At 56.8% G+C, this 23498-nt stretch overlaps 1 protein-coding gene across 3 annotated transcripts; it reads right to left on the reverse strand.

Annotated features, from left to right (window-relative positions):
* Positions 1-2228: 2228 nt before the first annotated feature.
* Positions 2229-22989, reverse strand: EXOC3L2 (exocyst complex component 3 like 2). 3 transcript variants are annotated; one of them, XM_072754905.1, is made up of 12 exons: positions 22927-22989; positions 18552-19093; positions 14626-15259; positions 12277-12388; positions 11226-11327; positions 11021-11121; positions 10698-10808; positions 9397-9532; positions 6646-6768; positions 6013-6168; positions 5098-5219; positions 2229-2909 (listed from the first exon to the last, which is right to left on the reverse strand). In XM_072754905.1, the coding sequence occupies exons 2-12, from the start codon at positions 19075-19077 to the stop codon at positions 2621-2623; spliced, it is 2412 nt and encodes an 803-aa protein (XP_072611006.1). In that variant the 5' UTR covers positions 19078-19093; positions 22927-22989; the 3' UTR covers positions 2229-2620. The 3 variants fall into 3 exon arrangements, with proteins under 3 accessions (XP_072611006.1, XP_072610997.1, XP_072611013.1); XM_072754896.1 differs by lacking the exon at positions 22927-22989 and adding an exon at positions 22595-22674; XM_072754912.1 differs by lacking the exons at positions 2229-2909; positions 5098-5219; positions 6013-6168; positions 6646-6768; positions 22927-22989 and adding exons at positions 6775-8939; positions 22595-22684.
* Between the last annotated feature and the right edge of the window lie 509 nt (positions 22990-23498).

Below are 23498 nucleotides of genomic sequence, written 5' to 3' on the forward strand. Positions count from 1 at the left end.
CATGGTCTAGCCACGCAATGGAATAATATTCAGGCTTCAGAAAAGGAAATCCTAACCGTCTGTGACCATATGGATGGACCTGGAAGACGTTATGCTAAGTGAAACCCACCAGTCACGGTAGGACAGACTGCACGATTCCACTTCTCTGAGCTCTCTAAAAAACTCACAGAAGCAGAGGATAGGATGGGGGGTGGGGGGTGGCTACGGGGAGGTGTTTATTGGAGATAAAGTTGGTCAGCAGGCTGGGTGAGCTCCAGAGGTCTGCGGTAGGATGTTGTGTCTGGAGCTAACGATGCTGTATTGTACACTTAGACTGACTCAGTCAGAGGAGCACGTGACTCTTGATCGTGAGGCCGTGAGTTTGAGCCCCACATGGGGTGTTGAGATTAATAAAATAAATAAAACTTTTTTTTTAAATGTTTTAAGGGATGCCAGGGTGGCTCAGTGGTTGAGTGTCTGCCTTGGGCCCAGGTCATGATCCCGTGGTCCTGGAATTGAGTCCTGCATCAGGCTCCTTGCTTAGTGGGAATGAATAAATAAATAAGATCTTTAAAAAAAAAAAATAGTGTAGGGTCGCCTGGGTGGCTCAGCAGTTGAGCATCTGCCTTCAGCTCAGGGCGTGATCCTGGAGATACATAAAATCTTTTTTTTTTTTAAGGATTTTATTTATTTATTCATGAGACACACAGGCAGAGGGAGAAGCAAGCTCCATGCAGGGAGCCCGACGTGGGACTCGATCTTGGGTCTCCAGGATCAGGCCCTGGGCCAAAGGCGGTGCTAAACCGCTGAGCCACCAGGGCTGCCCCACATAAAATCTTTTTTTAAAAATGTGTTAGGAAGGCAGATCTCATGTTAAGTGTTACACACACACACACACACACACACACCACATATTCTGTGATCCCATTTATTTATTTTAAAGATTTTACTTGTTTATTCATGAGACACACACAGAGAGGCAGAGACACAGGCAGAGGGAGAAGCGGGCTCCATGCAGGGAGCCCGATGCGGGACTCGATCCCAGGATTCTGGGATCACACCCTGAGCCAAAGGCAGGCGCTAAACCACTGAGCCACCCAGGCATCCCATCTGTGAACCCATTTAAATGAAATGTCCAAAATAGGCAGATCTACAAAGACTAGCCATCACCAGGACCTGAGGGGGAGAGGCAGCTAAGAGGTACAGGGTTTCTTTTGGGGGTGATGACAGTTCTAAAATTGACTGTGGTGCTGGTTGCACAACTCGGCGAATATACCAAGGGTGACTGAATCGAACCTTTCAAGGATTGAACTGTCTGGCATGCAAATCCTATTTCCGTAAAGCTGTTTCAAATGGGGGACCCAAATCTGGAAAGAACACTGCCACGCTGAGGCTCACACGTCCTTCACGAACTGCCCACACACCGCAACCTGTCATTAACTCCTCAACCCCTGTCTCATACATAAGGGACATCGAAAGCGTCCTCTTAGGAGTGGAAGTGAGGGGGATACGTCCTCTGGACATCTCACCTTGTCCCGGGCAAAGAGAGGTTACGCAGTTCCCCAGAGAGGGGCAGCTTCCTGCCCAACGTCACACAGCCCCAAGGCTCCAAGAGCTCAGTCCCCACCTTCCTGAGTTCACACATGGGTGAGGTTCCATCCCCAGCCCCAAAGCTGACCCCTGGCTGCCTCCTCCTTCCCAATTCTCAGAGAAACACACACACCAGGAAATATCCATCATAGGCTGTCCAACCAGGCCGGAGGGGCAGGGGTCAGCAGGGAGGTGACCTCAAGGTCTCCGTGGGGACCAGAATCCGGTGGGGCTGGGGGTGAGAGGCTAGAATGTTTCCCACCCTGAGATTTTCCTGCATCAACCCAGGAGGGCGCCCTGGATGCCGCTGGCCCTGCCCCCAACCTCCTTCCTCTCTTGACACAGCTTCCCGCTAAGGATGGATGGGGGGGGGGGGTGCCAAGGTGGAGCCACCAGGCTCAGAAGCGAAGGAGAGGCACGTTTGGGATGGAGGGACTCTGGCTGAGAATGGCCAAGGGCCTGCCCTGGAGTCCTGCGGCCTGGGGACTTGGGGTAAGTGGGATGGCTTGCCTACTGCTGGCCTGCAGGGCCTGCCTCAGCCTCCACTGCCCTGCCCAGGAGTTGGACCCCAGCCCAGCCTTGGGGCGTGTGAGAAGCCCTTGGCCCTGGGCCCTGCCCCCGGTCCTTCCTCCCCCACACACTGGGGACTCAGCCCTTCCTTGTGTTAAATAGAAACCTCTTTATTCTAAGTATCGTACATTCCTTAATACGTTGGACTGGGGCCAGACCTTGAGGTGAGGGGGAAGGGAGGGGAGCCTGGGATACTTCTGTAGAGCCTTCCAGAACGCCACCCACCACACACTGGGCCAGGAGCTGGTGCTGGGAATGAGCTTCGTGGCCTTGGGAAAGTCCTTGCTCCCTCCGGCCTGTTTCTCTTCGCCACAGGAGTGTAGGGGTGGCCCAGAAGACCAAGGATCTTTCCATCCCAGGGGCAGGGGAGGGGAATGGGAGGATCTTCGGTCCCAGGTAGGGAGTCAAGAAGGGGCCATACAGGAGGATGGTTTGTCAGCAGCAAAGATGGGGGGCCGTGAGGTGGAGGGCTGCTAGAGTCTCAGCGTTGGCTGGGGGGCCGCGATGGGGACGGAGGCCGAAGCCGGGGCAAACAGGCCAAACCAGGCCTGGCCAGCCGGCGGAGGGGAAGGCGGCCCGGGAAGGGAGGGAGGCCGAGGCAGAAGGGCGGGCGGGGCACGGAGATGTCGGAGAAGAAGGCGCGGTCCCGAGGGGGTGGCAGGGCTCCCCCCTCCGACAGTTCCAGGTCCCGGGCCACGGCCAGGATCTCCTGGCGGGCGGCTGTGTTGTGCAGGCCACGGATGTCCAGGAGGGCCGCCACGTGCTTCCGCCTGGGGAGAGAAGGGACAGGTGCATGAGCTCCTCGCAGCAGCCCATCTGTGAACCCCCTGTTCCCCATCCATCCCACAACCTGCCTTAGCTCTGGAGCCTCTATGCCCCGCTCCGAGGTCCCTTCCCCAGACCCGCAACCCCCAGCCCTCCCCTCTCCCAGGCCCTCCCTATTTCTAGTCCTCCCAAACCCTCCTCCGACCAGCACGCCCTCTGGAACCCTCTGCCAACCATTTCCAAACCCTTCCACTTGTGACTGATTCCAGAACCCTCACCTCCACACCCAGCACAGGAGTCTTCCTTTTCACCCTGGTCTTAGCTCCCGATTAACCTTCAATCTTCAGCCCCAGCTCAGCTCAAAAGGAAGCCCCTGGACTTCCTTCTGGTCCCCTCATACTTGCATAGGCTCTGGAATCAGCTGCAACCCTAACTTTGTCTTCACTTGCACCTTCAACAGTCCCCACTGTCCCTCAGAGGCTGCCCAGGAGGGCTCACCCGCACTCCCATCTGAACCCTCACCTCACCCCTCACCTCCGAGGCAAGGTCTAGAAGCCTCTCCACCACTGTAGTTCCACTGCCCCATATCCAAAACTAACTCAAGATCTCTCAGTCCAGAGCCCACCCATGAGAGAACCTTCATCCCCTTGGAAGACTCACTTCACCCCCCCACACACACCCCAACACACACATCATTCCCAGAACCCTGCTCAGCCAAAGTTCCACTCCAGGACTAAAATTAACGGGGGGCGGGGTGGGGGGCTTCACCTCAACCAGAAATTTGTCCCAAAACTAACTCTATTTTATAACCTTTGCCCTTAAATCCAAGAGAGGCATCTCAGCAACAGCTCTTGGGTCTCAAGATCCTGAACCTAACAGTCATTTCCAGAACTTTCATTTCAAACACAGCCCTGTGGCCTTCACTGCTTCCTTCAACAGCAGCTCAGAGTCTTCACTTCCCCACACCCCAGGTTTGGAATCACCACGGCTCCAATGTTTGCTCATCCAAAAATGTGACTTAGGAACCTTCCAGCTCACACAAGCTCCAAGACCCAGCCCCAAAGTTGGCTTTGGAACCACTCCAAAAGCTTGAGAGCTTTCAAACCGAGCTTCACGTTCAAGGGCAGATCCCAAATCAGAAACCCCAATCCAGGAGGGATGCTGGGACTCCCCCCTCCCATGCACCCCAGGGCTCTGTGCTTTCCCAAGGACAAAGTGCCCCACACCTTAGAGTCAGAACTGTCTATCCTGGAATGGTTCCAGAATCCTCACCCTCAGTCCCAAATCCTCAACCCTGGAGCCTATAAACCCTACTGGTGCCTCAGTCCGAGTATGCAGAGTGCTGCAGGACTGCCACCACCATCCGCATTTCCCCCAGGGGTGGGGTGGGGGTGGCGGGGGTGATCAAGTGCACCAGCTTTAGAGGCAGCCTGCTGCCCGGGTTCAAGTCCCAGCTTTGCCACTTGCTAGCTGTGACATTTAGGGTAATCTACTTAATTCCTGCCTGCCTCAGATGATGCTAAGCATTTAGAACAGCACTGCCTTTTACCTGCATTTACTTTTCTAAAATAACTTTCATCATAGGGCTTACTTATAGAGTGTGGGTGGATAACTTGCTTTCTCAGGTCTGACATAAGGACTCAATACACAGGCCTTGGTATTGGTACGCCTGTCACCGTGGATGACGAGGGTAATGCTGCTGTGACGCACGATGCAAAATCCCCCAATAATCCTACGAAGAGAGTGCGTGATCCCCACGGAAGCGGCCCGCAGAGGGTCCCACACAAAGGAAATGGTCCGCCAGGATCTGAGGGCGCCTGCAGCTGTCCCAGTGCGTGTGCGCCCGTGTGCCCGTGCGTGTCCCCGTGTCCCCCGCGGCTCCCGGGCTGGGCCGGCCCTTCCTGCCGCCGGCGGCCCCGCGCCCCCCTGCCCTGGGCTTCCTGTGACTGCCTGTTTGTTTGCGAGCCCTGGTGGTGGCGGCGGCGGCAGGAGAAGGAGGGAAATCGTATTAATAATGCCCTGGTTCCAGCAGGAAACGGCCGTCAGACACGCTCGCCGCCTCCCTCCCTCGCCCAAGAGCAGGAAACGCCGGGACGGATGCCAAGGCCGGGAGTCCTCGGCCTGGTGGCGCGGGCGGCGCGGGCAGCGAGGGGCCAGGTCGAGGCGGGGGCGGGGACTGGGGGGGGCGCTCACCTGATGTCTGGGTAGTCCCGCACCAGCACCCCCACCTCCACCTGGATGCTGGGCGTGTCTTCCAGCTGCAGGACTTCGGCCAGATGGGGCACCACGGCGTCCAGCCACGAAGCCTGGGACTCCTGCAGGGGAAGGCCCCATCTCACACTCGGCCCCAGGTCCCCCTCCTCCTACACCACACCCCTCTGGGCCTCGGCTTTCTCGGTGAAGCCGGGCAGAGGACAGACTGGGATCAGAGGGTTTGGGAAGGACCTGGAAGCTTTGGAAACTTGAAGAAAAAAAAAAAAACCAATCGAAATTTATCTATACTCAGTTTTGCGGATAATTTGGGGGCTCGGGGACACCCTTCAAAACCTAGTCCTCGTTTGCAAAACGTAACCCTCCGGGGACACTGGATTGCTTGGACGACAGGTCTCCCTGCGTTCTCAATAACATGAGACACCCTTGGCCTCCCCCACCCCACCCCCGCAATTCCAAGTACTGCAGACTAGAAAATCCTGGAAACTTCGCGGCCGAGCGAAGCCCTTCCTGTCCTGAGGATTACGATTGGGTAGAAATAAAAGTTGGTCGTTTTAAATTCTTGGGTTTCTGTTGCATGTGGCTCCTATCTGTGCTCAGGAGAACGGCTCCTGCTTACGGAGCGCTCGCTGGGCGCGGGGTAGGGTCCTAAGCACTTCACAGGACTGAACGGATCCAAGGAATCCCCCCCGCCGGGTGTAGGGAGCACGAATCCGGTTTGCGCCGGGAGGCGAGCTCGGCCCCGCAAGCAAGCCGATTTTTACGCGCGGAGGGAGGCCAGGATCGAAGTGTCCCTGTTGACTGAAAGTTGGGAGAAGGCCCGACGCTAATGCCCCCCCCCCCCCGCTATCGGGTCCAGGGGTTCTCGGGAGCCCCCCGCCCCCGGGCCGCACTGACCAGCCGCCGGAACAGCCGCTGCAGCTGCGCCGCGTCCTCCCGGAGCCTCCCGGCCACGCGGCTGCGGGTCCGTGCCGAGCGGCAGCGCAGGCGCCCGCGGAGCAGGGGCCGCACGTACTCCACCAGCGCCCGCCGGTGCAGCTCGGCCACCAGCGCCTGGGGACCGGGGGAGACGCGAGGGCCAGTGAGCCGCCGGCGACCCTCTCCCCGCTCCCACTGCCGGCACCCCCGCCGGAACCCCCTACCCCGCCCACAGGGCGCCAGGCCTCTTGGTCGCCCCCAGCGCCCCCCCCCAAGTCGCCCTCCCGACTCCCAATGGGTGGGTGACCTCTGTCCTGCCGGATGATCCCCTCCTCTGCCCCCTAATCAGCTCGCCGACATCCCCTGCCGGCCCCCAAAGGCTGCCCCACCCCAGTCCTCTCCCCACTCTCCGGGAGTTCCACCTCCCAGAGGCCCCCCGACCCTGTATGCGCCCCACTCTACCCCCCTGTACCCGCCGATCTGCCTCCCCGCAGACCCCACGCGGAGCGCCGCCTATCTCGCCCTGAGAGAGCGCCCCGCACCTGGAAGGGGTCTCCCCCTGCAGAGCGCCCCCGCTCCCCACGCTCTCCCGCCCGCGACAAGCCCGCGCACCTGGTAGGGCTCATCCTGCATCCTGCGCAGCGCCAGGGCCTGAGCGCCCAGCGTGCCCACGATGCCATCCAGGGCCTCCGGGCTGTTCAGCCACTTCCTGCGCATCAACTTGTTGAAGTAGGGCTGGGGGGGACAGCATGGGGGGATGGTTGTAGCTCTCCTCCCTTCCACCCTCTTTCTCCACTTACCAGTTCAGCAGAGGAGAGCTGAACCAGTGCTGAGCTGTGCCCTCCTGGGGCGCACAGTCCAGGGAGGGAGACAGACCATTCCCCACGGATGGACCCAGAGTGGTGGGGGCTGGGAGGAGGGAACCCAGGAGTTTTAGGAAGCCCAGAGGAGTTGCCTGGGTCAGCACAGAGAGTCCAGGAGGGCTTCCTGGAGGAGGGGCACCAGAGCTGGGGCGGGAGGATGGTGTGGCTAGCCCCGCTAGGGACGAAGAAGAGAGTGGCTCAATCAGCGGGAAGAGCCAGGGTGAAGGCTGCTCAGATGGGTTTGCCAGTCAGAGGGTCAGAAAGAGGGTCCAAGTGGCTGACAAGACCATCTATACAATAATTTGTGGGGCCCGGTGCAACACGAAAACGGAATGCCCTTATTCAAAATTTAATAACTTCAAGACAGATGGAGAGGGTCAGGCTTATACTTTACCGAGATCTTGATGTGAGGGGCCAGGCAGAGGTAGAAATGGGGAGGGGGGACCGGAAGGAGGGGAAAGAGGGGAAAGAAGTGGGTAAGAGGGGTGAGGAGGGGGAAAGCAGAGCCCTAGGAGTAGAATTCCTAGGATTTCTGTGGGGGTGGAGGAGGGAGGCACCTGGATGTGATCCAAGAGGTGGGAAGGGCACTGGGTCTGTCCCTGAAATGGATCTGGGGCAGTAAGGGGGTGAATGTGAGGCACCCGGGGTAGGCGACCAGTGGGGTCTGAAGCAGGTGCTATCCCTCTCTACCCTGCACCCCCGTCCTGCTCTCATTCCTACAGTAGCCTGCTAGCCCAGGTGTCTGAACCTCCCCGAATAGGGCCTTTTGTTGAAAAGTGGGTTTGAATTAAATGAGCTGATGCTCTCGCTGCAGCACCTGGCTCCGGGCATGTCACTGTTTCTATAAACTCTGTATTTTTAGGAAGATTTCATCCAGTACCCGTGGGCTGAGACGGAGCTAAGCACTGTACAGCCACACAATCCCATTGCTTCCTCACAGCCGCCCAAGAAGCCTGGAATTCCTGTGCCCATTTTCCAGATGAGCAAACAGACACCCCGAGAGGACAAGTAACTTGCCCAGGTCCCCCTATTTGGAAAAAGTGCAGCCAGGCCTGGAATGTAGACTGCATCCCCTTCTCGGCAACCCCATAACCTCCGACTCACTTTCATGCACACACCTATCCATGTAGTCATTCAACAAACACTCTTCCTGTGGCTCCGCCAGGGGTGGGTGGCTGGGGACACTTGGGGATGCTCGGGGACACAGAGCAGAATGAGACGAACAAAACTTCAAACATTTGATAATCCTAAACAGGTCGGGGTGGGGATGGGGATCTGATTACCGGTCTGATATTTGCTGATATTAAGGAATTATCGCTCCCTTTGTTCGGTATGAAAAGGCACTGTGGTTATGTTCATTTACAAAGGCTTTCTTATCTTTTGGAGATGCGGGCTGAAGTGTTGATGGATGATGACAGGATGTCAGGGATGGGGAGGGCGCAGGGGGTGGGGGAAAGGTGAAACAAAATTGGCCAGGAGTTGATATTTGCTGGAGCTGGTCCACCAGGAGGTCATTCTGTCATTCTGCTTACTTTTGTGTACGTTTGAAATTTTCCATAATAAAAAGTTATTTTAGAAACATTCCGACAAACCTTGCCCTTGAGAAGCTCACATTCCAGTGGATGGAGCTGGATGGGGGGGGGGGGGGTGTTGAAGCAAAGGCCATAGGACAGCAGGTGGCTGTAAGTACTTGGAGGAAAGCATAGCAGGGAGTGGGGAAGGGGAAGGGAGTCTCCTCTTGGGGATTCTGTTTTAAATAGGGCAGCCCGAGGAGGTCTCACCGAGAAGGTGACATCTGAGTCAAGACTTGAAAGAGGTGAGGGGGTAGCGATGTGGCTACTGGAGGTGGGGAGAGTGGTCCAAACAAAGGGAACAGCAGGTGCAAAGGTACTGAACTGTGTGTGGTGAGTTTAAGGAAGAGCAAGGGGGCTGGTATGGCAGGAGGAGGCAGGTGGGGGGAGGCGAGGTCAGAGAGGGGAGGGTCAGATCATCCAGGGCCTCCATCCATCCACCACAAGGGCTTTGGCTCTTGCTCTGAGTGAGCTGGGTTGGACGACATGAATGAGCCTGCATTACAACCAGGGATATGCACCCCTCTGGCTCACTCACAGGTACTCCCACCACTCTCCCCACATACTCTCATCCACCTCTTCTGACCCCAGCCCCCTCGGGGCTCCCACAGGAGCCCAGAGGTCAACAGGGTGCAGGGATCTAGGAGAGGCTGGGCAGGGATTTGGGGGGCCTCAGTGGGGAGGGGCTCCACCCAATCCCCAAGGCCCTTGGCTCTCCATCTTCCCCTTGACCATAACCTCCCCTGTCTTCCTTCCTGCACCCCCCTTTGCCCCCCCAAATGACCCAAACAGGCTATTACCCCCACCCCTGCCTGTTTTCCGAAGAACACTGAGTCCTGGGCTGAAAGGACCTGCCGGTTGGCAGGGTGCTCCCCAGTCCCGGCTGCCCCGTTCACACTTCACACACACACACACCCCGCCTCACTCACCTGCAGCTCCTGGAATAGCAGGTCAGCCAGGACTCGGTGGCAGAGCCGGGTCACACGGTCCAGAGCGCTGGCTGCTGCTTCCCGGGCCGGCTCACTTTCGGGAGGGCCCACCCGGGCCAGGCGCTCTGCCAGAGCCCTGTAGGGATCGGAGGAGCCCAAAGTCAAGGAGCCCCAATATTCAGCTCAATTGCCTGGACCTCGCTCCCTCCTTAGATGGACTCTATTTTGTAAGCACAGGGGTGATGGGTCAGATGGGGAGCTGGGAAAAGTCAGGGGTTCTGGGGAGAGTCTGGGGGCTAAGAAATATCAAGGGATGCCTGGGAGGCTGGGGGGGTGGGACATGGAAGCTCCATGGAATGTGATTCGAAACACCTATAATTCTAAAATCCTACCCTTCCCATTTTTTCTTCATGATGACCCGTCATCATGAAGAAAAAGGGCGATTTGGCATTTTCTGCCTAAATCCCAGCGAGGCCCCCTTCTGGGCATGTGTCCCCCAGAGTCCCCACGTTTGTGGGATTGACAGGTGTACCAGATTTTGCTCTGGAAAGGGTGGAGCCGAGAGTCTCCACATTGAATACACGACGGTATATCCACTCAGTGGACTACAGTTCAGATCTTACAAGGGAGTGTGGGAACGCCACGTGCCAGAAAGATCTCCAAGCTGTTAAGGGGAAAGGCACAAAAGTGTGTCCAACATTCTTACCACTTGTGGGTTTTTTTTTTTTTTTAAGGAAAAAGAATAATATGTATGCACACAGTGAAATATATTTACTTGTATCTGTATGGAATGTGCATATGAAATATGCATATGAATATGCACAAGATATGCATATGCATGAAGTATGCATATGCACACATACACTTATTTACACATATTTACGGGTAAATATATCAAATGCCCCAGCAGAGATATGGCAGGCTCTAGCGAGGGAGGGAGACTTTTCACTGCACGCCCCATTGTATCTCGAATTTTGAACCATGTAAATGCATTAAAAATTACTTAATAAAAAAAAAGGAAAGGAAGATAAAAAGGCAAAAAAAATCTGTAATTCCTAGAGTGTTTGAATCTGGCTTCTAAAGTTTCTATAATTACAACACTCCAGTGTTCCGATCACTCGGTAATTCTAGCGCTCTGTGATGCTGAGGTTCTTTCTAGGACTCCCAGGGTTTTCTGCTTCCAAGGCCCCATGTGCCTTTTGCTCTGGACCAGCTCTGTGATTCCCCACCCGGGATCTGGGCATCCCAGTTCAGCTGGTCATGGCGACTGGCCCTGTCCCCCACACACGGGGTGCTCTCACCTCAGGGGGGGCCCACAGTTGACCAGGGAGATGGTCCTGCTGATGTAGGTGTCAGGTAGCAGTTCCCGAACTCCTGGATTCTCATGGAATCGCTCCACCCGCTGCTGGAAGCTGGGGACAGGAGAAAGGGAGGGTGTATGACAGATGGGGCGCAGCTGGAGGGGGTCTCCTGCTGGGCACTCAGCCCCGCAAAGCCTGTGATCCTCACGGACGCGCCCCTGCCCATCCATCCTCGGTTTCCTATCATCCCTCCTCTCTCTGTTGGATCCTGGGTACTGATGCCTCCACCCCAGCCTTGCACCCCTGCCCCAACCCTCCATTACCTCTGCAGGAATTCTGCTAGCCCCCCCAGGCAGCAGTGGGCCATCCGCTCCCCAAACTCCTGGCTGATGCGGGGTGCTCGCTCTGTATGCTCTTCTAGCAGCTGCGTGGTCCATGGAGAGGAGAAGAGGTGAGGAGGGGGGAGGTCCTGCTTTCCCCTCCCCGGGGCATTGTTCTGCTGACTCTCCTTCTCCCGCTACCCCCTACCTCACACACGTCCTGTGCCAGGCTGCTGGGTCGGTCCTCGGTCCTCGCCCAGTGCTCCTCATTCTCCTGCAGCACTCGAAGGAGGGCTGCTCGTGTCTGAGCCTGGAGTGAGAAGGTGGGGGAAAGGCAGGAGTCAGGGGCATCCGGGAGCCTCTCCCTCTTTTCCCCCCCTCTATGGTTCCCACACCTTAGCCTCAAGCAGGTCTGGGTTCTACCCCTAAGCTTCTCAAGGTTACCCCGAGGAGAGAAGCTGGACCAGAAAACCTCCCCAGCCTCTTGCATCCCTAAGTCCATGATTTGCAGCTTGATATTAAGAGTCTGTAGTTTTAAGCTTCCTCCCTTTGATAGCCAGAGAGTTTGAGGGTTTTGTCTCTCATTATTTGATGGTCCTAAGGCTCCGCTCCCCAGATTCTGCAAAACAATTTGCTCAAGAGAGTCAGATTCTGTGATTCCAGAATGCCAAGGGTCTGGGATTCTAAGGTTTACGCATCTCTGACCCTCTGATCCAGTGCTCCCTTCAATGAATCTGAGACTCTAGGTGTGTTGGGAGTCTAAGATTCTGGGCTCATAGGTTTCAAAGATTGTAATTTCAGCAGCCGAGGCAGGGCTGGCATTCAGGTGGGAAGCAGCCCCGTGGCCAGGCTGGGTGTTCATGGCCGGGCCACTCGCTGACTGGTGCCTGTGCCTGGCCAGTTACTAACCATGCTGACTATCTGCCTCGCTTATGTGCAGAGATGGCTTTGATGCCGAATCTCTGGGACTGTGAGCTGAGCTTCTGTGACTGGCTCTTGCCCCATGATTGGAAGTATGGGAATGTATCGAACCTTTACTGATGGTCCCTCTGCCTGGCTGGGTGCTTGGGTAATAACACTGAACCTAAGACAGAGTGATCAGTATGGGCTGACATTTCTGTGTCTTTTGGGCAGAGCTCAGAAGTCCCCACAGAGGGAAAAAGGGAATGAGAGTGGCAGAAGGGAGAGAGGGGAGGCCCCCAAGTCCAGCATGATCACTCTCTCCCTGCAGAGTACCTCAGCTCCCACACCCCCAGTACCTTCACGTCTGTGACACATTCATCCTCCAAGCCCCGCAGGGTGCCAGGAGACAGCAGGGGCCCGAGCTCTCCATTCTCCAGGGCTACCAGGTCCACCAGCCCTAGGACCTCTCTGGGAAGGGGGGCGAGAGACAAGGAGGTCTGTGAGAAAGGGATCTGGGCAGCTGAACCCCCTCCCACCCCTACCTCTTTACACCCAGTGTGTTTCTGACCCTGGGCCACTCCCTTCCTCTCTAGAGGCCAGCTTTGCTCATCCCTCAAAGGAAGTCTCTGGAATTGTCGCGCCCCTGGCTCCAGTTCTCTGAGTCAGCTCCCTGATGAATGGTGTCCGGGCAAGACTTGCAGGGGTCAAGTCCAGGCTTGATGGTCTGGCACGCAAGATCTCACCCAAGATCAGCTTCATCAGATGGAAGCTCCCTTCCGCCTCCACATCTCATCCCTACCACCTCGCCTGGCCTTGGAGGCTTCCCCAGTCCAGCCCTCACTCCCCGATGCTACAGTCTTGCACACCTGGCCTGGGTGATACCATCACCCCCCATCCCCCGCCCCACCCACACGCATCCCAAGCTTTTGCTCGTGGCATCTTCTCAGCCACAAGCACCATCTTCCTACTCCTGTCCTGCTATTCCAGGAAGCTTTCCAGACTCCCTGTCCTGCCTCCATCTCTCATAGGTGGTGTGAGAGTGTCCTTAACACGTATCCCCAAAGGGGATCTAGGAGGTCCGATGTCACTAGCTGTTTGTTTCCCCTTCTTCTAAGTGACACCATGATGATTTTGTTTGAGGAACCACCCACTCCTCTCACTGGCCAACATGTGTTTGGGTGTGGTCAGCTCCCTTTTCCCTGGAGCGCATAGGTGACTCAGTCATGGCTAATCATAGTCCATCCCCTGGCCACAGGAATGGATCCAAAGGATCCAAAGCCTCAAGAGTTTGGAGATGTTAGGACTGGGACCATCAATGGTGCTGAGGTTCTAAATGCTAAGATTATAAACTTAGAATTCAAGGGACCAAGAGTCTTACAGTCCCAACACTGGAAAGATCCAAAGTATCTAAGTTCTGGGCTCTAAAGGGGCTAAGGCTAAGGCTTAGGATTTGAAATCTCATCAGTACTAAGGTTCTAGGATTGAAAGTGTTGATGCTTAAGTTCTAAGATTGGAAGAATCAACAGTGCTAATGTCCTAGGATCTAAGGAAAGCAGTGTAAGGGTTCTAGAATTCTGAGGGTCAATTATGCCAAGATTTTAGGGATGATGGTGCTAAGGTTTTAGTATTTAAGAATCAGTGGTATTAAGGTTCTAGGACTGGAAGAGTCAATGGTACCAAGATTCTAGGATGGGAATGATCAGCAGTGCTAAACTCTAGGACCAGAAGGATGAACAGTACTGAGATTCTAACAGTATCAGTGTCAATGATATTACGGTTCTAGGCCTGGAGGGATCCACAGCACTGACCTTCTAGGGCTGAAATGGTCAATGGTGCTGAGATTTTAGAACTGGAAGGGCCAGTTCAGGTTCTAAGTCTGGAAGAGTGGGAGGTGTTAAGGTTCTAGGATTGCAGGGGTCAATGGTCAGGTTGCTAAGATTCCGGGAGTTTGTCAATGATGTGAAGGTTCTAGGCTTGGAAGGGTCAGTGGTGCCAAGATTTTAAGAATGAAAAGATAACAAGGCAAGACTTCTAGAACAAGTAGATCAACGATGCTTAGATTCTAGGAAGGGTGAGCAGCACTGTGATTCCAAGGGTGGAAGTGTTGAGATGCTGAGGTCCTCGGGCTGGGGGTGCTCAGGTTTTAGAACTGGGAGGACTGATGTTGCTAAAGCTCTAGCACAAACGGGTGGAGAGCGTGGAGAGCGCTCAGATGCTCAGATTGTGAATGTCACAGTGCTGAGGAATGGAAGGATCCACCTGTTACGGATGCAGGAGTGGAATGGTGCTGAAGTTCTAGGCCTGGAAAGGTCCAGGGTGCTAAGGTTCTAGGGGCGTCATAGAACCTTTCCACCATGGAAAGGTTCGCGATCTGGAGAGATCACTAGTGTTTCTGGGACTGGAAGGGTGGGCAGTGCCCCGCGTCCAAGGGTGGAAGTGTTGACGATGCTGAGGTCCTTGGGTTCTCAGACTGGAAGGTGCTGAGGTTTTAACACTGGAAGGACCGACGTGGCTAAGGTTCTAGCACGGGCAGGGGGAGAGCGTTCAGTGTCACCAGTGCCGAGGACCGAGGAGGACCGGAAGGGTCAACGGTCCAGGGTCCTTACTTAGCATCTGAAGAGGTGCGGGAGCGCGTGCTTGGGTGCGGGAGCGTGCGCGTGGGGGCGGGGTTCTGGGCGACCCGGGGGCAGCCGGCCCCGCCTCACCTGGGGTACACCTGGTTGTGCCAATGCAGCAGCGCGTAGCGGTCGCCCAGCGGCAGCCTCCGGCGGGCGGCGGCCCCGAGCCACTCGGCCAGCGCGCCGTGGTAGCCGCGCAGGTAGACGCCGAAGGCGCCCAGGCCGGCGGGGTAGGCGGGCGCCAGGCGGCCCCGCACCACGCCCATATCCTCCAGCAGCCGCGCCCGCAGCGCCTCCAGCTGCCCCGCCAGGCCCCCGGGCGCCCCGGGCGCCGCCGCCTCCAGGCGTTCCCGCGCCGCGCGCCCCACCGCCTCGGCCCAGCGGACGCGCAGCTTGCGGGCCGCCCCGGGCCCCCGGCGCCCGTCGGCCGCCTCCTCCTGCAGCAGCACCTGGCCCAGCTGCGCCACGACGCCCGCCCCGGCGCCCGCGCCCGGCCCGGGGCCCGCCAGCGTCTCGCGCACCAGCGCCCACAGCTCGCGCTGCAGGGCCTCGTAGAGCAGCGCCACGTCCCGCGCCCGGCGGCCGCCGCCCGCGCCCTCGGCCGCGGGAGGCCCGGGCGCGCCGCCCCCCGACGACGCCAGCTCCTCGGCCTCCAGCTCCAAGATGTGCTCGTCGGCTCGGGCGAGCTCGCGCTGCTGGATCAGGCTCAGGATCTCCAGCACTGTGGGGGCAGAACGGGAGGTCAGGGGGAGGCAAACCCGTGGCGCGAGAGTGGGGTGGGGGGTGGCTGGCCGAGAGGATGGGAAGGGGGAGGTGACGGCCCAGGAAGGAGTCGGGAATGCTTCACGGGATCGGGCGGAGAGAAGGGTCGGTGAGGGAGGGAGGGAGGAGGGAGGGAGGACCCAGGGGTGGAGGGTGAGGAGGGTGGGGGACAGGAAGGCCAGAGAGGGGTAGGAGAGTGGAGGGGGTGCGGGGGAGAGAGGGGACGCTGAGGAGGGGAGCCGAGAGGGCCAGGACCTGAGGGAGGGGACAGGAGAAGGTTAGGGATGGCGAGGGTGGTAAGCAGTGGGATAGGTGTCGGATAAAGGAAGCTAGTCAAAGGACCAGAGCATCATTAGGAAACTAGCAAGAGGATGGGGAGAAGGGGGGAGGATGGGGAGAAGTCAGAGGAAATGGGGGTAAGGGGTTGAGGCCGAAGGGAGAGGGTCAGGGCACAGGGGAGGACAGAAGGTATTGAGGAGTGGGTTATGATATGGAAAGGGGTCAGGATATTTGGGGGGTGAGGACAGGAAAAGTCCATTAGAGCTACAGAAAGGGATCTGGGCAATGGGAGGGCTGGGGGAAAGCCAGCCTGAGCCAGGTAGGGGGAGAGGGTGGAGAGAAGCAGTGGATCAGGGGGCAAGGTGGAGGCTTGGAGGTGGGGAGAGGTTAGCCAGACCAGAGATGGGGTCTTCTGGGGGGTGATCTGGCACTCTGAGTTCAGAATCCCCAAGACACAGCCCCATGGGGTTGCTGTGAGTGAAGGCAAAGGGAGGGTCCTGGTGGCCCAGGGTTACCCCGACACCTCCACCCCCCTCTACTTCCTCCCTGGCAGAAAAACTGTTTCCTGGCCAGCGCTATTTCTGCCCATCCGTTTCCAGAAGGCGGGGGCTCCAGTCACCCCCTCCTCACCTCGCTGAAGTGCCCTCCCAGTCCCTAGGGAGCTGGTGCTGAAATAGCCTCTGGCCAGGATGTAGAGGATGCTCAGAAGAGGCTTTCCTGAAGTCCCCACCACTGAGGCAGCATGCCTGGGGGGAGGGGGGGGCTAGGAGTGAGGAGGGGGATGGAGCCAGGGTTCGGGACTACTGGAAGGGGTGAAGATGAGTTTGGGGTGACATCTGTAGAGGGGACAGGAAAGGAGTTGAGAAGGACATCTGCGTTTTGTGGGGTGCGGAGATGAGGGTGGAAGTGGAGTTAAGTGACAACTGAGGATGGAAAACAGGTGGAGATGGATGTGAATTTGAAGATGCAATGTGGACATTAGTTGGGGCTGGGAACGTAGGTGGAGGTTGGGAATGGGGGTTCAGACGCAGACTCAGGGTCCAGGTGGAGATGGGATTAAGAACAAAGGGGGAAGGGACACCTGGGTGGCTCAGTGGTTGGGTGTCTGCCCTTGGCTCAGGTCGTGATCCCGGGGTCCTGGGATCAAGTCCTGCATCAGGCTCCCTGCACGGAGCCTGCTTCTCCCTCTGCCTGTGTCTCTGCCTCTCTCTCGGTCTCTCATCAATCAATAAATAAAATCTTAAAAAAAAAAAAAAAGAGTGAAGGGGCAGGGGACACCTGGGTGGCTCAGTGGTTGAGGGTCTGGCAGGCAGTTGTCCCAACATTGGGCACAGCGCTGGTTAAAAATTGCCTTTATTATTATTATTTTTTTTTTAAGATTTGATTTATTCATGACAGATACAGAGACACACACACACACACAAACACACACACACACACAGTCCTGGGTCTCCAGGATCACACTCACGGCTGAAGGTGGTGCTAAACCGCTGGGCCACTGGGGCTGCCCAAAAATTGCCTTTAGACAAAGAAATGGGTTGGGGATAAGCATGTGTATGTGTCCCAAGGTGGAGATGGCTGATGGAGTTGGAATTAGTTTGAGGTACAAACCAAAAAGGCATCACACTGGGGCTTGGAGTAGTTTGGGGTGAATATACAGGTGGAGGGGTGTCTTAAGTTGATTTGTGCCCCCCACCCCCTCCCACCAAGAAAAAAGATGTGTGAAGTCCTAACCCCCACAACCTCAGGATGGGATCTTATCTGGAGATAGGGTCCTTGCAGAGGTAATCAAGTTACAATGAGGTCATAGGGTAGGTTCTAATCCACTATGACTGGTGTTTTGTGTTTTTTTAAGATTTTATTTATTTATTCATGAGAGACACAGAGAGAGAGAGAGAGAGGCAGAGACATAGGCAGGGGGAGAAAAGCAGGCTCCCTGCAGGGAGCCTGATGCAGAACTCATCCCAGGACCCCAGGATCACCACCTGAGCTGAAGGCAGATAGATGCTCAACCACTGAGCCATGACTGGTGTTATACAAAGGGAAGACTTGGACACAGACACTCACACAGAGGGAAGACAATGTGAAGTCACAGCGAGGAGGCCGCGTGGCGACAACAGGAGTGAGGTGGCCAGGAGCCAGGGAACTCCGAGGATGGCTGGCAAAGCATCAGGTGCAGGAAGAAATGAGGAAGGATTCCCCTCTGAGTTTCCAAGGATGCGTGGCCCTGCCGACACCTTGGTTTCAGACTTCTAGCCTCCAGCACAGAGAATAGGTGTCTATAGTTTAAGCCGCCTGGTTTGTGGGGTTCGATTACTACGGCACCCAAGGGAACCGAAGAACACAGGCCGTGGGGGACACAGTCAGTAGATGCAGGTAGAAGGTAGGCACTGGCCACGGTGGTGAGTTTGAGATGAAGCTTGGACAGTGGGTAGAGGCTGGGGGTTTGGGAGTGGGATGGAGTTAGGGTTGGGGTCCAGAGTGGGATGGAAAGGGAGAGATTGGGGTGAAGGAGGAGGTAGAGGTGGTCTTTGCAATCTGGGGCCAGTATTGGGGCTGGGGATGGGAAGCAGGCGGGGTCTGGGGGTTAGGGAGAGGCAGAAGGTCAAGGTTGGATGTGGATACTTTGAAAGGAGATGGGATAGTGGTTGAATTTGAAGGGAGAGAGGGAAGGAGGGTTAAAATTGGAAATAAATAATAAATAAATAAATAAATAAAATAGGAAAAAAAATTGGAGGTAGGGAGGGAATTGGGGATTGGGACCAAAGTTAGTGATTCACTTATCACAGGACATGGTGGTGGGTGGAGGGGGGATGGATTGGGGGTGGGTGTGGACCTGGAGCTGGAGCCTGGCTGGGTGATGGAGACAGGACTGCAGGGGGCAGCGGGATGTGGACAGACAAAGGTTGGAGAAGTGTGCAGAGATGGGGTCACAGGAGGAGGCCAGGGCTGGGCAGGGGCTCCTGACTCACCTGACAGAGGCTCCTTCATCTTTGGGGGCTCAGGGACCTTGGGCGGGGGCTCAGGGGCCGCCTCGCCTGCGGGCACCACCCTCTCAGCCAGTGACGCACGGTGGGGCTTGGGCCCACGTCCCAGTCTCAGGAAGGCCAGTCTCCGGGCAGCCTCCCCGGCCGCCTCCTCGTCGCCCTGGGCTCGGGTCCCCTGAAGCCTGGCCAGGAGGCCAAAATCTGCAGAGCTCCTGCGTATCCCTGGCGTCAGCATGCGGCCCAGGAAAGAGCGGGGCGGCCCATCTCCGGGGCTGCCTACCCGCCGACCAGGGGTCCAGCCCAACCGGAAGGGGGACAGGCCAGCCAGCTTCTCCAGAGTGGCCCGGCGGCGGCGACAAGACGTTCCATTGGGCAGGGTCCCCAGCTCCCCAACCTCCTCTTCTTCCAGTCCTGGAACTTCCTCAAAGGGGTTTCGAGAGGACCTCAGGGGCAGGGTCCCTGCCCGGGGCACCTTAGAGTCGGCCACCCCTAGACTCTTCAGGATGGGCATTTTGGCAGGCAGGGACCTGGGGAGAACATAAGGGACCATCAGTGGGGTCGACAGCAGTAGTGGTGTTGATGATCGACGATAATGCCCCTGCGTGCCAGGCCCTGGTCTAGGCACTCACGGATCCCATGAGGTTAGGGCTATATTATGTCCATTTTGGAGATGTTGCCCAAGGTCCCCCAGTGATTCAGGGACGACGCTGGCATTCACACCCAGACCTGTCGATTCTGGGGCTGGGGTTCTTTTCCCCCCAAGCATTGCCATTCAGACCCTTTTCCTGCCTTACACCTGCCTGGAGGGTTCATCATCTTTGTAGACCCTCATACTCCACAAGGAAGCAAGCTGACAGAGGGGAAGTGTCCTTCCCAAGCTGGCACAGCCAGCGAAGGCCAGAGGCTGTGTGGGGACTCAGGCCCCACCGTGTACCCGGTCAGCCAGTCACACACCTGGGCACCTGCCTCGTCTCCCCTGTCCAGTCCGCACACCTGTCACCTCCACCCCACCCTGTTCATTCCTTGAGCAAAACCTTCCTGGGAAATGTCCAGAATAGGATAAATCCATAGAGACAGAAAGGAGATGAGGGGTGGCCAGGACTGGGAGAGGGGGCACCAGGGAGTGGGGACGGGTTTCCTTTTGGGAATGAAAATGTTCTGGAACTACATAGTGGTGATGGTTGACAGCCTTGCGAATGTACCAGATGCCACTGAATTTGTATGCTTTAAAGTGGCTCATAAAGTGAATTTTATGTTATGTATATTTTACTACCCTCCCCGCCCTCCAAAAACAAAACAAAACAAAACAAAACCTTACTAGATATTTGCCCGGTGCAGGCACTGGGGACACAGCGGTGGCCAAGGCAGATCCGTTCTTGCCCTCTTGGGGCTTGAGGTCTCCCAAATTCTGCTAATCCCACCTCCTAAATCCTTCATCTCCTCCCTTTCCATGGCCCCCTGCCCCAATCCAAGCGCCCTCCAGCTTCCTCACTTCCTCTCAGGTGTCTGGGCTCCTCTTGCCCCCACCCCACCCCAGCCCACATTTGAGCACAGACCTGCTTCTTTCTTTTAACCTTGCATGGGTCCCCAGTGCCCTGGCGACAAAATTCAATTGCCTTCACCTGCCAGCTGTGCTCCTCACTCCAGGCTCCTCTGCGTGTCAGCATTTGTTGATCCTTCTACAGGGAAACCTGTTCCCCCTGCTCCACTCATGCTTTAGGACCCAGCCCCAAATCCCCCTCCTCCCAGAAGCCCTCCCTGATGCCCAGGCTGGGTCAAGTCGCCCCCCCTCAGAATTTCCCCCATCCCAACCCTGCCCACTCTGACTTGTCACTGTCTGGGGATGAGTCTGTGCCCTCCCACTGGACTGTGAAGCCCTGAGAGGACAGGGTCAGGCTGTTGCAGTCACTGCAGTGTCCCCAGCTCCCAGGGCAGGCGCTCAGGAAATGAATGGGTGCTAAACAGGAAACGAAGGAGGGAAGGACCTCATTCCTCATGGGTGAGGAGGAGTCAAGCTGGAGAGGTCAGTAAAGAGCAGGCCATGCAAGGCCTAGCAGGGCCATGAGGAGGGACTTGGGCTTTTTCCCGAGGACACTGGGGAACCATGGAAGGGTGCTTTTTAAAATGATGAAATAGTTCAAATATTCAGAAATTCAGAAAAATTTAGAAAACAAACACCCCTTGTGCCTCCAATCATTAGCATCTAATGCAAACATTCGCTCTACTTGGTTCAGGTTTGTTTCTTTGTTTGTTTAAGAATCAAGCATTATAGGGGAACCTGGGTGGCTCAACGGTTGAGTGTCTGCCTTCGGCCCAGGGCATGATCCTGGGGTCCTGGGATCAAGTCCCACATTGGGCTCCCTGCAGTGAGCCTGCGTCTCCCTCTGCCTGTGTCTCTGCCTCTCTGCGTGTGTGTGTCTCTCAGGAATAAATAAATAAAATCTTAAAAAAAAAAAAAGGAATCCGGCATTACAGACGCACCCAGCCTACCCTGCCCCGACTGTCCCCCTGGCCCTGCTTGCTCTAGCCTTCCCCCAAGGAATGCAGCATCCTGCAGCATCCGGCATGTGTATCTCCCCATCCACGCAGACATTTACTCTGCCAACACAGACTTGCAGCCAGGAATCATGTATTGTTTTACGTGGCTTCAAACTCCCTAGAAATGCTACCGTGCCCTGCGTATCCTGCAACTTGCTGTTTGCTCGTTGTTTTTTGGCTCACATACTTGTGAGATGTTTCCACACCTATCTCCGTGGCCCTGGTTGATTTTTCTTAAGCGTTGCATACTATTCCACTGTGTGGCTGTGGCAAAACTCTGCCATCTGTCAGACGTTCACACGTTCTCCTGTTGCTAGGTTGTTTAGACCTAGGACAGGTCCCGAGCAGGTGAAGGGGCAGCTGTGCGGGGGTGTGGAGCATCTGGAAGGAGGCCGATGCTCACAGAGCCCTGAGGTGGCTGGGCCGTGGGCATGAGCATCTCCATTCATGGTGGAGACCCCCTTCTTTCCTCCCTGACTTCAGCCTCTGGACCTCAGCTGCTGTTCTTCAAGTCCCTCCCCGGTCTTCATGGTCCCCTGTCCCCCAGGGAGGCAGTCTCCATGGCAACCCTTGCCTGGAGCCCCCATGGTTGTGGGCAATCAATCCTGGCCCCCCCATGCACGCACACACACACACACACACACACACACACAAACACACGTCACCCTCTAATTCTCCATCTTTCATTTTCCAAACAGGCTTCTCCATGCTTCATCCCGTCCCCCAGAACTGCCTCCATCACCTCCCCCCCCAAAAGCTGCACCTCTCCCTCAAAACAGGGGGTTCAACTTCCCCTCTGATGGGATGTCAACAGTACCCCAACTGGATTTGCCACTCCCCATTGGCTCCCACATCCATCCCCAAACTGGATCCCATAACCCACCCCCAAGCCATTCCCAACATCCCCAGACCCCATTCCAACATCTTCTGAAAACTGGCCCCCTCTGTCTTTCCCCTTCCTGGCTCCAACAGCCGCCTCTGCAAACTGGCTCCGACATCCTGCCCCTTCCAGCCTCCTCAACTGCCCCCAGTGCCCGGCCCCCTGACTCACTTCCGAGGCATCCCTGGAGCCCCCAGCCTCCCGACCTCCCACAGGATGTCTTGGCCACCAGCTTTCCTCTCTGGGCTCCGGCTCCTCCCCCTTCCCCCCCACCTTCGTTGCCAGCCTTTCCCTAAAGTCCTGAACCCTCCATGGAGGAACAGCCTGACCCTGTTTGCAGAAGTCAGTACCTCCAGTCCCCAAATCTGTATCAGAAAGCAGCCCTTACAAACTGTGTCCACGCTGGACCCCGACCGTGCAACCCCAATCCAGACCTCGCCCCCAAACAGTCTTGTCACCAGCCCAGCCTGTTTCAAGCTCATGCACACCTTCCTTCTGAGCCCCATCTCCACTCCGTCTCCATCCCAGCCCTGTCTTCTTTCCCATCTCCAAGCCCCCATCTCTTGGGGAAGGAGCAAAGCACCCATCCCTCTCTGGCCCATCTTCCCACCTGAACTCAGAAGGCATCGGACACAACCGTGGTTCATGTCTCTTCTCCTTTGATGGTCCAAGCTCTCCCTGCGGTCTTCAAAGCTTCTCTGGATCCCCAGGGCCCCCAAATTGTCCCCCCCACCCCTGCACCAACCCCCCTCCTACTTCCAGTTCCTCCTGCCCTCCCGCTGGCACCCTCCTGAGGTCAGGGCCCCACATTCTCTCTTTGCCTGCCCCCCAGCCTCTCCTGGCCTCAGGGCATGTGTTCTCACCAACTCTGGTCCAGCCGGGATCCAGGGGGAGCCCAGGCTTGGGGCATGTGGATCCCGCCCCCTCCTCAGGGGCACTCACCTCCTAGTCAGTGCCTCCGTGCCTCTGTCCCTGCGCTGCTGTCCTGCCCTGAGGACACTTGGGCCAGAACTGCTGAGAGCTTGGAACTTGGGGGGGTGGGTAGGGGGGGGTTAGAGGAGGTCAATTTCCTGTCAGGAAACCCCTCCCTCTCTGGGGCCAGGGGCCGGAAGGACTCTTTATCTGTCTGCCCTTTTAGGCCAAGCTGGTGTTGGGCTGGGAAGGCCAAGGCCACAGAGTCGGGCCCCCACCCTCACCCCCACCCGGAATCGGCCCCCCCTCCTGCCTGCTCTTCACGCCTTCCAAGGTGACAACACCATCCTGGGCACCCTGGGGAGACACGCAGTGCTGGATACGGGCCCAGAGCTCTCCTTCGGGGTCCTCGCTCTGGAGTAATGACATGGATGGGGGTTCTGCTGGCCCAGAAGCTGGAATTAGAGGGCAAAAGGGGGTGACACTGGTCATGGCTTTGGAATTGTGGTGCCTAAACGCCCCGTCCCCAGGTCCTCGCATGGCCCCCTCTTCAACACTGCCCTGGCCTCAGCTCCAGCATCCGTTCCTCAAAGGAGACCTTC

Source organism: Vulpes vulpes, chromosome 1 (assembly GCF_048418805.1).
Source record: "Vulpes vulpes isolate BD-2025 chromosome 1, VulVul3, whole genome shotgun sequence".
Taxonomy (NCBI): domain Eukaryota; kingdom Metazoa; phylum Chordata; class Mammalia; order Carnivora; family Canidae; genus Vulpes; species Vulpes vulpes.

Coding starts and splice junctions, on each gene's coding strand:
- EXOC3L2 (XM_072754896.1), bottom strand. Junction 9,533..10,697: donor AACTGTGGGCCCCCCCTGAG/GTGAGAGCACCC, acceptor CGATCCCTACAG/GGCTCTGGCAGAGCGCCTGG. Junction 5,220..6,012: donor AGCGGCTGTTCCGGCGGCTG/GTCAGTGCGGCC, acceptor CTTCCCCTGCAG/GAGTCCCAGGCTTCGTGGCT.